The 13621-nt window shown below is 37.9% G+C and overlaps 2 protein-coding genes across 6 annotated transcripts; one reads left to right on the top strand and one right to left on the bottom strand.

The window, feature by feature from the left end:
- Positions 1-19: 19 nt before the first annotated feature.
- LOC143902656 (GATA zinc finger domain-containing protein 1) lies at positions 20-1343 on the bottom strand. Its single transcript, XM_077415756.1, has 3 exons — positions 923-1343; positions 604-806; positions 20-499 (listed from the first exon to the last, which is right to left on the bottom strand). Exons 1-3 carry the CDS (start codon positions 1202-1204, stop codon positions 286-288), a joined length of 699 nt encoding a protein of 232 aa, XP_077271882.1. The 5' UTR covers positions 1205-1343; the 3' UTR covers positions 20-285.
- A 1779-nt stretch (positions 1344-3122) lies between these two features.
- On the top strand, positions 3123-13585 carry LOC143902360 (WD repeat, SAM and U-box domain-containing protein 1). 5 transcript variants are annotated; one of them, XM_077415189.1, is made up of 18 exons: positions 3123-3743; positions 6685-6778; positions 6869-7040; positions 7355-7500; positions 7654-7880; positions 7967-8205; positions 8285-8375; positions 8454-8563; positions 8625-8767; positions 8828-9020; positions 9103-9248; positions 9552-9781; positions 9934-10202; positions 10278-10368; positions 10593-10687; positions 10775-10936; positions 11009-11153; positions 11258-13585. In XM_077415189.1, the coding sequence occupies exons 3-18, from the start codon at positions 6939-6941 to the stop codon at positions 11416-11418; spliced, it is 2550 nt and encodes an 849-aa protein (XP_077271315.1). In that variant the 5' UTR covers positions 3123-3743; positions 6685-6778; positions 6869-6938; the 3' UTR covers positions 11419-13585. The 5 variants fall into 5 exon arrangements, with proteins under 5 accessions (XP_077271315.1, XP_077271312.1, XP_077271310.1 ...); XM_077415186.1 differs by having other exon boundaries at positions 6645-6778; positions 9552-9775; XM_077415184.1 differs by having other exon boundaries at positions 6645-6778.
- Positions 13586-13621: the final 36 nt, after the last annotated feature.

The following is a 13621-nucleotide window of genomic DNA, read 5'->3' as shown; positions in this document are numbered from 1 at the left end:
ATATATTTAATAAATAAAATGTCGTTATTATATACGTGTATTATTTTTCACAAGATTATTTCTATATTATACAGCGATATATTCAGCGTACATCGAATTTTCGTCGTGTCAAGTTTTGTGAGTCCTATGCATTTTCGTAAATCAACAGTCTAAGCATTCTTAATTAAAATAATACACACGACTAAAAGTATAAAAGTAAAAAAAAAGAAAAAAAAAAGATATTTGCGTATAATTATTTTAAGTTTAGAGCGACACTGACGACACGTTATCGATGAAGAATTACTGTCATTTTTTAGATACAGCCAGTTCGTTTCTAAGAGTTGTCCATATGTAGCCCGCTCCCTTCTCCGTGAGTGGAGGTGGATAGGGACTGTTCTTCAACTTGAAGTAGTCAGACGGAGCATGCATTACAAACTCCATGCACTCCAATTTACGAGGTAAATCTTCCTCCGGTCCGATTATATACGTCTCGGGAATGAAGCCTTCTTCCGGTGGAGGGCTGAAAGATATATCGATATTAATATTGAGATTAACATTGATAAATACTGCATAACATTATTATGATAAAGTCTGACGAAATTAATGGAACGAAAAAAGTCTCACCTTGCTGTGGTGGGCAACAGCCAGGTAACAGCGGCGCTCTTTTCGCAATACTGATCCGTTAACAAGCCACGTATCTGGGCGTAATAAATCCCACCGTCTACGTCCTGCGTGGAGACTATATCTCCGACTTGAAAATACGTGCCCTTGTAGAACACAAAGTTGCTGGTGACCGGAGTCGCGGTGGCTGTAGGTGCCTTGACCGGCTGCGAGGAAAACAATTGGATATAAGCGACTGTACGACGATTCCACGCGTCTCTTCGAGGAGACCCTGCCATACTCCTCGTTGCAAAAGTTGGAACGGTGTCTCTCGCTCACTCACCGTTTTCTTAAACAGGTTTCTGCGACCCTTGCCCTTGGGCACAATTCTGTGCGGCCCGGTCGCCTTCGAGTTGCAATACCTCGTGATCCGCGTGCTCCTCCTGGGCTTCAACGAGCCACTCTTGTCCGCCTCCTCGTCCGCCCTGGAGGACGACGAGCCCGCCTCGGCGTTTCGCTCGTCCTCCAGACAGGCATTGCACAAGTTACCGGCGTCGGTGGAGTGCCACAGAGGGGTCGCGCGAGTCCCGCACTTGACGCACGCCGGCTTGCTGCCAAGCGGCATCGGGTCCGCCAAACCGATCTCAGAAAATCCGTCAACAACGCTGAGTCTCCCCGGCGATCTCGGCCAGAGAGTCGGCTGTCATGTTTACAACTTTGCGCACATGCCGTTCGCGATTCACGTGCTCCAGCCCCGACGCGATAGGCGCATGCGCCCCTCGCCCAGGAACAGCGAGCGCCGCTCCCGGGGCCCGGGCCTGAGATTCGATGAATTTTATGGGGCGCATATACCTCGGGACCCGGTAAACCTGGATTAATTGGGATTAATTATCGCGAAGTGGACGCGACGCACTTGCCACGTGCGAAATATATTTTGCAATCATCTACTTCAGTTTTTCTAAGTATACGTCGCTCGACAGACTCCTGCGTGGTGAGATAATTGAAGAAAAAAATATAATTGGAATTTATGCCGCTGCGCAGGCTCGTCTCGCGCAATATAGAGACCCTTTGCTAGAGACTGATGGCCATTCGAGGATTCCGCGTGATCGGTGCACGTGACTTGGGCCCACAAAATGACAGCGCCAATAAGGAACGCTGCTGACCGAGCGCGAACGGGTATAAAATTTGGATTGAAATACGCTTGTACTCTGAATGTATAGTGCTATCGCTGATGAATGATGTATAAACTAGTGTATAAATAATTATGTAAATATGTTTTTTTTACGAAAAATGTTTCGTAAATAACATATTGTTAAATAATAAGGGAATCAATTGATAGTAATTACAAATAATATAATGCCGAAAGAAAAAATATTGTTTGGTAATTATTTTTATTTTTGTTTTTATTATTTTTATTTTTAACGCAGGTACAATATATATGTAAAATAAAATATAATTCAGTAAATAATTATATATATGAATTAAATACATTAAATAAAAGAATACAAGTTTAATTTTTTAAATGACAAAGTTAAATTAAATATTTAATTAAACTCTTTCATACATTTATATATATATATATATATATATATATATTATATATATATATATATATATATATATATATATATATATAATTTATATATATATATATTTTTTTTTCTTTTGTATAATATAGCTATAAATAGTTAATTAAACTACCGTACTATCGCATGCATATAGCCATGGTTTTACTATTGTAAACTTTGTTCGGTAATTGGACTTTGGAATTATTTATTCGAAGTCGAAACCTAATGAATTGCATCATTATTTTAGATTATATGTTATGACAGTTTTTCAACGCATCGCATTAAATGCACTGCATTTTTTCTTTAAAAAAAATTTACCATATCATATTTTTCCGCATCAAAATTTTTCTTTAAGTATGGAAGATATTGCCTGATAACAATTTCCATCTTATAAAAGTATTCAAATGTTCTGTTATTGACAAAAAAAAGCGTATTACGTCGAAAACATTTTAACTGAACGAATTTTGTACATTCTGAAATCGGTTTGTATGTGACAGATCCAGCGGAATTTAAACACAATTAATTCACACACAACGTTACATATTAAAATACAGGAAAGAATATATCCGGCAATGTAGTAAGTATAACACATTCATTCCAATGTTTCCTAAGTTTATGACCTTTGTGGAAAAATCAGGGACAAGTGGCATTTTTTTTGTAATTTCTTTTGTTTTGGGCTTACTTAAAAAATCACCAGCAATAACTCTATCATCTTCTTCATAGCTAGAGTTACCTACTGGCTTTAAATATTTTGATATGGCGATAATCTTTAAATTTTGTTTAAATTGCAAAGCATTCGGGCTAGGTTGTTTATTAGCTCTACAGAAGCGCAGAATTCACGTGCAACGGATGACAGCGATAAACAAACGCGCACTGCGCGCACACATATATCGAGTTCATGTATTAACACACACACATACGACTTCGCCGCCATTTTGTGGTCGCATTCCTAAAGTTGGCCAGTCTCTAGTAAAGAGTCTCTAGTTTCGCGCAATAAACGTACAATGTAAATATCTTAACAATTATATATATATATTTTTTTTTGCAGATATATGTGTTAAACGAAAAACGCAACAGCCGGTGCGAATTTAGCGCTCCCTCGAATAACAAAACAATTTACTCATCAGTCCGAGGGATTGCGTAATGCCGGATAGGCGTAAACCGCGTAAATTATCTGCACTCGGCGAGGCTGCGGAAGTAAAAAAACAGAGAAGACGGAACGGAGAGAGACGGTTTTACACGTCGATGTAACATATTTTGCGGCGCGTGAGCCCGGCAGTTTATATCTCGCGTTACGCCTCTGTAATATCGATCTGAGCGGTCAGTGGACATGCGTTTAGCGCTTTTAACTTCATTGTGACAGGTGCCCTGTCCGGGGTATCCTGTTTGAAGTGTCTCGTCGGCAGGAGCGGCTATGTTAGATCGCGGGGAAATAATGTGACGCCGTCTCGCGACGCGTAAAAGCTCTCTCGGAGGAATCGACGGACGCGAGAAACGTCATGTGCCGCGTGTGTGCTCGTCGTTGACGGAGAGAGCGACGGAGAGGCACCGCCGAAAGCCGTCGACTAGTGTCTGGAACATGTGCCTTTGCTACGAGTAAGTACGCGGAGAAACGACGATTGTGTGTGTGTGTGTGTGTGTCTCGTTTGCCTGAACGAGAGATAGCCGACGGAAACCGACGCGAACGACGTTTCCGCCCCGTCCGACGTACACAAAGTTGGGAAGATAGAGCTGGATGTTAACGATTCTAAAACGAATGTATATTTAGCAGGGAGGGATCCCCCTCGGCGAGGCGTCGATTTGTTTTCCGCTTGATCGACTCCTGATTTACTGTTGGTCAATAATTTAATTGAGAGGTTCATTGGCTTGTGATAACGGATTAAATAACGGCTCGCCACCCACGCGAGCCGTAACGGATGAATTATTATTAAATGGCTATTTTTACGTCGGTGAGACGACTCATACCGACGGTGTTAATGATTTGAAGTCATTTAACTCCTCGGTAAACGCCGGCGTTTTTGAACGTGAACAGATGAAGTCGATTTCAGTTTGACGAGTGACGATTGACACCGACTTAAGTGCATTTATAAGATTTTTAATCTTCCCTTTCATATATAATATTATTTTTCCTCTTATATATATATATTTTTTTTTCCCCCTTATTCATATTCTTCGTAACGCGATGAAATTTGCGGCTAATATAATTTCGCATTCTATAAAATTTCTGATTTCTCTCTTATATACTCATTTATATTTTCATAACATATAGTAAAATTTATGATCAATATAATTTCGTATTCTATAGATTTCTAATTTCCCCCTTATATATACTCATTTATATTTCCATAACATGATGAAATTTACAGTCAACATAATTTTGTGTATTTTATAAGATTTCTAATTTCCCCCTATGTACTCATTTATATTTTCATAACATGAAGTTTACGACTAATATAATTTCACGTTCTACAAGATTTCTAATTTCCCCTTCATATACTTATTTATGTTTTTTGTAACGTAATGAAGTTCACATGATTAGTAATTTCGCATATTACGGGATTAGAATAACTGCATCATTAATGCATGGTATTTTGTATATTATAACGATAACGTGACATTATTATTACAGATTTCTCTAAATTTGCGTGATACAAACGAAGCAGCGACGTTAGTCGCATATGTCGCATGCAATATAGTTCGATTTTTTTTTTAAATAAATATAATCCATTTCGCTGCAGACGTTAGGTATTGGCGCGCAAAATAGATAAGCAACATCGCGTGTTATCAGCCGTATATGTGCGCGAACAATATATTTTTGTTTATATCGTTACAGTTCCATCGCGAACGTATCATTTGCCGCGCCGGGACCCCGTGTGCCGTGCCCTTATTATCTGATTATTTAATTATAAACGGTGGACACAACGGATGCTTTATATAGCGAGCTATTTTCTTTTTTGAACCGCGATACCCATCGCGGCTGTAATGATGCAGTATAATGTTTGCGTTCATTCGTAGATGGAACAGATAAGTACAATCGATGGCTTTTATGTACATACACGTCAGCGTTGGCGATATAGAGCTCGCACGCGCTGCTGTCTAATCCCAACGCTGCTGTCTCTACATATTGCGAAAATTGCCATTTCGCTCATAATAAATTCCGAAGTACATAATGAAAAACAGAATGGGCCGATGTGTATATATGCAGGTAACTGGCAAGAAATTATCAGCGCGGCTCTTAGAACTTTTCCTGGCGCCCTAAAAGAGTCAGGCGACTCCGTCTTGTTCGAGACCGAACGAATTTTAAATGACGAAATTGCGATATTTAATTGCAGGCGGTTTTAGTCTACAGACAAAAATGGAATATAGACGAATCGTCCCTGAATGCTGAATCGGCATAATTGCGGTGATGAAACTAATGTACGTGGTGGATCAATCGCGACGGGATGCCTTGACGCGCGGCGGTCAATGCCAAGGGCTGTCCGACTTTCAGAAACTTCAGAGACCTGCTTTTATACGTTTGCCCACCTGTAGAACAGTCAGTCGATTCAGGATACATGTATTATTGAGGGACGCGTGTACGTCTGAAGGTGCCTTTTCACGTTGACACTCGCCGTTCATTTCTTCAGCAAAAAAATCTTCAGAAATAATATTATATATATATATATTTTTTTTTACTGAAGAAATGAAGAAATGAATATATATCTGTAAAATATTACTTGAAGATATTACTTGAAAATAATTAATATTTTACGTACTCTCTCTTTTCGAAGTTTATTTTTGATTATACTGGAATGATCAATGACAATTTAACGACGATTCAGCGACGACGCTGCATATTGAACAAATTTAACTTCATTTCTTTGACGTTAGCGTTAAAGCGAAACCACGTGACCAAGAAATAATATATTTTTTATATATATAAATAAAAAATATTATTTTTAATGATTTTTGCTCGCTGAAAATGAGCGTCGAGCGTCAACGTGAAAAGGTACCTTTCGTCTGAGCGTTTAAAAGGCGAAGGTTAAAGGTGCTTTCCCGTGCCTCGTTACCTCTCGCGACATTTCCACGTGACACAGCTATGGATAGAATATATATACCCCTAACGTAGGAATACATCAATATTAAAGATGCCTACGACAAATCATAATCATTTGATATCTTCAAAGTAACGGCTTATGACATAATGATAGATATGATATCGCGCTCGTCGATATTCTGACGCTCAGTATCTGCCATGGATGTCTACGTGTACGTGTCATATATAACTCCGTTCTTAATCGATAGACAGTTTCACCTGCGGCTTAATTCGCATTCATCAATCTTTATAACAGCGTCGACAAAAAGAGACGACAATAATATATTCGAGCTGTGTGTATCGTTTGCCGTGGAGAAATTGAAGAACGTTTATGTTGTACACGCCTTTTCATTAAAGTATAGATATCAGTTTGACTTTGAGAAGTGACATACAGCTGATTAATATTTCGTACGTCTTTACAGCTAAGAACCCCGTTAATCTGAAAAAACATGACTGCCATAGGCGACGTTCAAGTCTTGCAGACTCTGACAGTTTACACCAGCGATGTAAACAGCGTCGACTTCGCCGGTGATTGCGTTTTGGTAACGGGATCCGGGTAAATATCGGTTATCGATATGCACACATTTCCGCGGTGCTGGGCGCGCTGTGTATTAGGTTCGCATCACTCCTCTCTTTTAACACACAGGGACAAACGCGTCCGGGTTTGGGAATGGCAGCCCGGCACTGGCTACGTGGAGGCTTACTTCTCGCCTCTGATGGGGCACAAGTACGGCGTGACCTCGGTCAAGGTCAGCCCCCAGTCCACAATGCTGGCCACCTCCAGCATAGACGGTACCACGCTGCTTTGGAACTTGCGTGTAGGTTTAAAAATGTGAAAAAATCCAAAGTAACGAACAAGCTTTGTAATGACTAGGGAGCTTCTCTTCGCGATTTCAAAGATTATATAATGATACAATGATCTTTATATACATATGTATATGTATAATTGTATACACGTATAGAAGTCAAAGTTATAGTAAGCGTGCGAGTAATGATAAAAAGAATAGAGTCATTTTTTTCACGTAAATAATTTAAAATTATAAATTATTTCCAGCGCGATTATGATTTTGGATTAATGTTTGAAAACGGGAACGATTGTCTTGCATTAATGTAAATTTATATCATTTTGAAGACGGGGACGAAGATACATACTATGGTGCAAGTAGGCGGCGAAGCGGTGAGAGTCTGCAGATTTTCGCCAGATTCGACGTTACTCGCGACCGCTGGAGATAACGGGCAAGTCTGTATCTGGGATCTGATTCATCGCAATTTAATCAGGCAAGACCTTTATTTACAGAGGATATGCTCTCTGTTTTAAACAGTTCAATGAAAATATCCGAGGCTTTTTGCAAATTAATATTACTCCTTTCTTAGCTTCTCAATTTGCGTTTCGATTAAATTATCACGAGACGTATTATTTCTACTTTAAAGGTGTTTTCAAAAGCACGAGGGTGCCGTGCAAAGCCTGTCGTTTTCGCCGGACTCGAGCTGGCTGATCACCTCGTGTACGTTGGGTGTCCTAAAGCTGTTCTCCACTGCCGAACTGATCGACACTTGTACCTCTAGCAATCAGGACATCGCCGAACTTGTCTCGATCGATGACGCTCACGACATGGGGGTGGTTTGCTGCGATTTCTCAACTTTCCAAGAAGTCACATGTATGTGAACATTCCAGATATATTATTTTGGACAAGTAGAAAAGACACGACATCCTACATGATAGGTAACATAATTATTATCGCAGGTAACGAGCCGTACACCAAGCTTTATCAATTGGTCTCGTGCGGCAACGATCACGACGTGAAGTTGTGGGAAGTCACGGTGAGCCAGAATAAGTGCGAGGCCCAACCCTCTACTGCCACTGTACAGCTTTGCAGAGTGATGGAAAAGCACAGCAGTGCCTTAACTTGCGTCCGTTTCAGCAGCAACGGATTATATATTGCCAGCTGTGGCCTCGATAAAACGGCAGTAATTTGGGAAACGGTAAGAGACCTGTCTTGGAAGAAAAATTAACTGTTCAACTTGGCAATCAATCTTCTATTAATTTTAAATTTAATTATAGAGCTCAGGAAAGGTCGTAACGATAATCTCCGGCCACAATCGATACATAGCTTGCTGCGCTTTTTCACGTGACGGAAGCTTATTAGCTACAGGTAATATCTCTCTCTAATTTCCGAAAAAGTTAATGATTTTGTTTCGTGACAATTGCATGACATTTAATATAATTACAGGCTCTAACGACAAATCAGTAATCGCGTGGGACTTGGCAGGAAACTTGACTATTGATTCGGAACTCTCAAGAAATGTTGGAACGAAGTGGTTCGTGAATGATCCTGAAAAGGTAGGCTGGTCGCGAATAATAATTTACAAATAATAGCATTAACGGAGGTTCTCCATTTTAGAGCACTATGCATGAACACGATCTAATGAGAAATGTCGAGACGTACGCTAACGAAGTAAGATTGATTCAAAGATTGGAGGAGCACAATGGTGCGGTGAACAGCGTTGCCTTCCACCGAAATAATCTTTTAGCCTCGGCATCAGGGTAAGTTTTAAAACTGTAAAACTAGCCATATTCAATTATTTAATTCTTTTTCACTTGTAGTGATAAACTAGTACGCATTTGGAGCGTCGAAACGGAAGAGGAGGATGGGGAGGAGGTGATTAAAATACAGGAAAAACCATTCAGTCCACTCGACGCTCACACCTACAGCGTCAATTATGTGGAATTTAGCCCGTGCGGTTCAATGCTTGCCTCCTGTTCTCTCGATGGGACGACTTTAGTTTGGAACACGGAAGTAACGACTGTTTTTTAATGCAAATAGCATCATATTTTTAATTTTTTTGCTGTGTTTCTTACTGGCACTTTTTTATTAACAGACTGGAGAACAAGCAAAATCATCTTTCGTCAATTCCGGAACAGGCATCCGCGTGAGTCGATGGTCGCCTGACGGCACGAAGATCGCTACCGCTGGTGACGACGAGAAGACAATGTTATGGGACGTGGAAACTATAGATCAGTTGCAGTACGTACGCTTCAATATATAATATAGAACAAATCAATATTATATATAGAATATATTACTAATTTGTAATTAGGAAACCAAATTTTTTAATAAGAATCTCAAATGAGAATTCGGATTTCGAAGATATCTTAAAATTATAAATTTTAAGTCACACAAATATAAGTATAATTTATATAAATAAAAAGATTGTGTTTCGCGCAGTAATTTTTGGTATATATATTGTATATATGTAAAATTTGATGCAACTTTTGTAAGTTACTTGATAGATTATATATTTTTTAGACAGTTAATAATAATTGTTAGGCAACTTTACAGTGTCTTCGAAGGTCACGCCGATGCGATATCGGCTATTGCGTTTACGCACGATTCCCGATATTTAGTGACCGCGTGCAATGAGGGCACCTGGCGTCTTTTCGATACTCTAGACGAGAAAAATGGTTCCGAAGCATTGATGGTTTGCGATGCGAGTCACGATCTAGGTGTCCAAGGATGCGATTTTAGCCCTACTCCAGGCTCTCTGATGTGCAGTGCGTGTAGGAAAAAACAATTTTAATTATTACTTTTATATATAAGCCTTTTAAAAAATCAATAAATTAATATAAATATATATCCATTATTTTAGAGAAATTTTTATTTGAAAAAATATAAAATATAAAAATCAACGATAAATATCGGCTGTTTGCAGCAAGGGACCCGGATGTGAACCAGCAGATATATCTACTGGCAACGTGCGGCAACGATTCGTTGGTTAAGCTGTGGCATGTAATTATTTCAAACGATCCATTACCCGATTCGGACAGAATTAGACCGAACACCGGAACCGGAACGCGTTACAAGGAGAAAAAGTCCTTGACCGGACATGGTGGAAACGTAATGTGCGTCCGTTTCTCGCCCGTTCACGGAGAAGTTCTAGGTAGTGTCGCGACAGATAGAACAGCTCGTATATGGAGCGTGGTAAGCGATCAAGACAATTGCGCTTTTTAAAAAACACACGAGGACATATTTATATGAAGATCAATGTGCTTTCAGTTTTCCGGAAGCTGTTTGTACGTCTTGGAGGATCATGATAGTCTTGTTACGTCGTGTGCATTTTCCGAGGACACGTCACTTTTTGCTACAGGTCTTGAAACTATTTTGACTTACATTTATTGCACAACGTTACAAATTTATATAACTCAAGTTGTACATTTCTTTTTCTTATATAAGTTAAATTGTTACAAATTTTAAACTTAAATAAAAAAATTTATTCAGAATTTATTTATTCTCACATTTCGCATAGAAGATTAAATATAATTAGCATCAGTAAGCATGAAAATATTTTACCGCAACAATAATTATTTTTAGGTGCATTGGACAAGACCGTCCTGGTTTGGAAGGTGCCTCAACAATTGGTGTCGCAAAGTAATTTGATGGACAGCTTGAGAAACAAGAAAAAAAGGGTCAGTAATTAGATGAATTAGTTTTAGATTATGCGAAATGAACGAAACAATTGAATTGAATGATATTGTAATAAAAATTTTGTTCAGGTCGCGGATTGGAAACTATATGATACTTTGAAGTGGTTGAACGACATTGAATTATCTAGATTGTCCAGGAAAGTATTAGCTCTAAGATTGACAGGGCGACATTTGTTATCCGTGTCAGAGAATGAACTGATATTCCGATTAGAAATCGAAGATGACGAAGAGGTACAATGCACAACATTACGATAATTCTATCTAGCTCATTGTATCGAATTCATTATATCAAAATCGTTATAGGCGATGGAAATATTGAAAAAGCAATTATATTGGCTGAAACGTGAAGACTGCAATGGTATGGAGAATATAGACGAATCTGAGATTCCCCATGAATTCTTATGTCCTATAACACACGAGATAATGAAAGAACCTGTACAGTGCTCAGGTAAACATATCACAAAGAAGTGTTTCTTTATCAGAAAAATATTTCGAAGTATCTACGAAATATCTATCTTAATAAATCTAATTGTGCACGATTATTATTTCTAGATGGATTTACTTACGAAAGGGCAGCTATAAACGAATGGTTCCTGTGCGGAAAATACACCAGTCCGATGACAAATGAGCCGTTGCACGATACTTCCTTCACCCCGAATTTCGCTCTCAGAAACGCTATACTCACTCTACTTCATGGAGAAGGACCACAATAGTAATAGCATTTTACGCACCTATGTGGAAGAAAAAGAAAACAGAGCACGTGTTGATAATTTGTAATACACGATAAGCAATTTTATTCTACGGTACGTTAGACATTCAAGATTCGATAATTTTAACGCAATAAGATTCGTTCTTTTTACAAGAATTGAAAGAAATTCTAACATCTATCGGTATCTGCGGACCAATTAAACACATATAAAAATACGAAAGACTTAGTAGCGATTTCATAATTAAAAATTACCGCGAAAGGATACCGCGTGAGAACTGAAGCAAGGATTTACAATTCCTGATCTTTTATTTTGAGAAGTTTTGAAATTAGGATTATTGGAGATATGCTTAGAGAGAACACGTATTAACAATAACTAAGGAGCATTATCGTAACTTTTTATCGAGAAGCGGTATATATCTAAGAACCGCTGATCGACACGTTATCGATATTGGGAAGCAATATCTAGGAAAGAATATTATCGAAAGATTTCCGAACATTCGATGATATATGCGCGTGTACAATACACGTAACGATCCAGATACCTGATGCAAAGCAACAAGTACAAGTTTACAAAAAATTTATGGACAATCTTCGAGATTTACGGATATAGCGGAGGCGCTGGTCTAAATATCAAATATTACAGAGTAGTCGAACGTACATATACGTATGCATATAGCTAGAAACATATCGAGAATACACGGATTTTATATCGGTTCTAGGGATAAACGGGATTTACAGGTTCTCGAATTTGAATCGAATCGTGGCATGTATTTTTGTCACTCTCTTTTGCATCTCCATTCCAAATTTTTTATAACTCAGATAACTCGCATGTTCTCGAGCAAAGATTTGATCCTGTGTCACGGGACGAAGGGTTTATGATTTTATGTAAGGCATTCTTGATATCAATATTAAATAGAGCTAATTTCGAGTATAAGATTTTGCATTGACAGGGTTAACTTTGCACCAGAGAAAGGATTTAGGATTATTTAGTGTCGAAGAAAATAATTTCCGTAGCTTTTTGACTATTTTTTTGGATGCTAAATGGCCCTAAGACGATTTCTACTGCATTGCAAAGTTGCAGATTTTTATCTTACAATTGTTGAAATCTTTAATTACTGAAAACGATTGAAAACCAAGTTTTCAATTTAGTAAATAATAAAAATTTTGCGCATTATATAAAACGTTTTAGAATAAATATGCTACTTAGTAGTATAGAAATATTTGTGCCTAACATAACGAGAAGGAGGTGTCGTATTTCTCGAGATGTTAAGGAAACGTCTCAATTTTCTAATCTACGGCATTATCGCATTATCAAATATTTATTTTCTGAAGTATAACTTTGTAATATGTATATATTAACAGGAATGCGTTAACGTATGTGACTTGCGTGTGATAATAATTAATTTCTATTTGCAAATATTAAGCTATACAAACTATATATATTGATTGTTGATATTTTTTATTTATTCATTGCACTTAATGTCTAATAAAAAATTTTCAGATATACTTTTGGATATGTCAATTGTTATCGATAGCAAACCCAGAGTGCTTACTCGGTATTATTAATTATTATTGTCGTAAATGCTGTAGACTTTGTTATACACTTTTTAGATCGACGATATTATAAATATAGCTATAATCATTTTATAATAACACCGTATTAACTCTTATAGTAGTTTTTAAGTGTTATAAACAACAATTACGAAAACTGTATATAAAATTGTAACAGACAACAAGATATGCGTGTGTATCGTTTGGAGGAACGTGAACCGTCGATTTATTTCTCTTTCTGAGAAATTAGTCAGAGGTGATAAACAAAAAAACTTGATCGTTTCTAATTGGCGTCCACGCACAGATTTTTCATGATTTCTATGAATTTTTCAATCACCCATTATGAACACGGTTTTGTAATTGTATGTCTTCAAACTGTCACTCGAATTCAAAGTCTGTATTTCTGTGATATAATTGAGAAATCGTTTGAAACTTGTTGTGTATCGGAAGAATGCGTGGTAACGCGATCGAGAATGACTCGTTTAGAATCGCGCTATCGAGAAAAATCCAACGCAATCGAGCTTGAGCGTTAAGCGATTTTACAATTGTAAGCGTGATTTTTCTGTACAGCTATATATACAAATAATAAAATTGATACTAATAATATCAGTAGCGACAGACGGTTGCATCACATTTCTTAAGACTATATAGATCAT

Source organism: Temnothorax americanus, unplaced genomic scaffold (genome assembly GCF_048541705.1).
Source record: "Temnothorax americanus isolate GAGA-0224 unplaced genomic scaffold, ASM4854170v1 Scaffold4, whole genome shotgun sequence".
Lineage (NCBI taxonomy): Eukaryota > Metazoa > Arthropoda > Insecta > Hymenoptera > Formicidae > Temnothorax > Temnothorax americanus.
The sequence above is the reverse complement of the archived record's forward strand: the minus strand, read 5'-3'. Positions and strand labels throughout refer to the sequence as shown.

Excerpts from the sequence above, each read along its gene's own strand:
- LOC143902656 (XM_077415756.1), bottom strand. The coding sequence starts at position 1,204 with ATGCCGCTTGGCAGCAAGCCGGCGTGCGTCAAGTGCGGGACTCGCGCG. Across the intron at positions 807-922 it reads GAAACCTGTTTAAGAAAACG|CCGGTCAAGGCACCTACAGC; the intron begins GTGAGTGAGCGA and ends TTTTCCTCGCAG. Across the intron at positions 500-603 it reads CTGTTGCCCACCACAGCAAG|CCCTCCACCGGAAGAAGGCT; the intron begins GTGAGACTTTTT and ends TATATCTTTCAG.
- LOC143902360 (XM_077415184.1), top strand. The coding sequence starts at position 6,672 with ATGACTGCCATAGGCGACGTTCAAGTCTTGCAGACTCTGACAGTTTAC. Across the intron at positions 9,021-9,102 it reads CTTTAGTTTGGAACACGGAA|ACTGGAGAACAAGCAAAATC; the intron begins GTAACGACTGTT and ends TTTTATTAACAG. Across the intron at positions 11,154-11,257 it reads AGAACCTGTACAGTGCTCAG|ATGGATTTACTTACGAAAGG; the intron begins GTAAACATATCA and ends TATTATTTCTAG.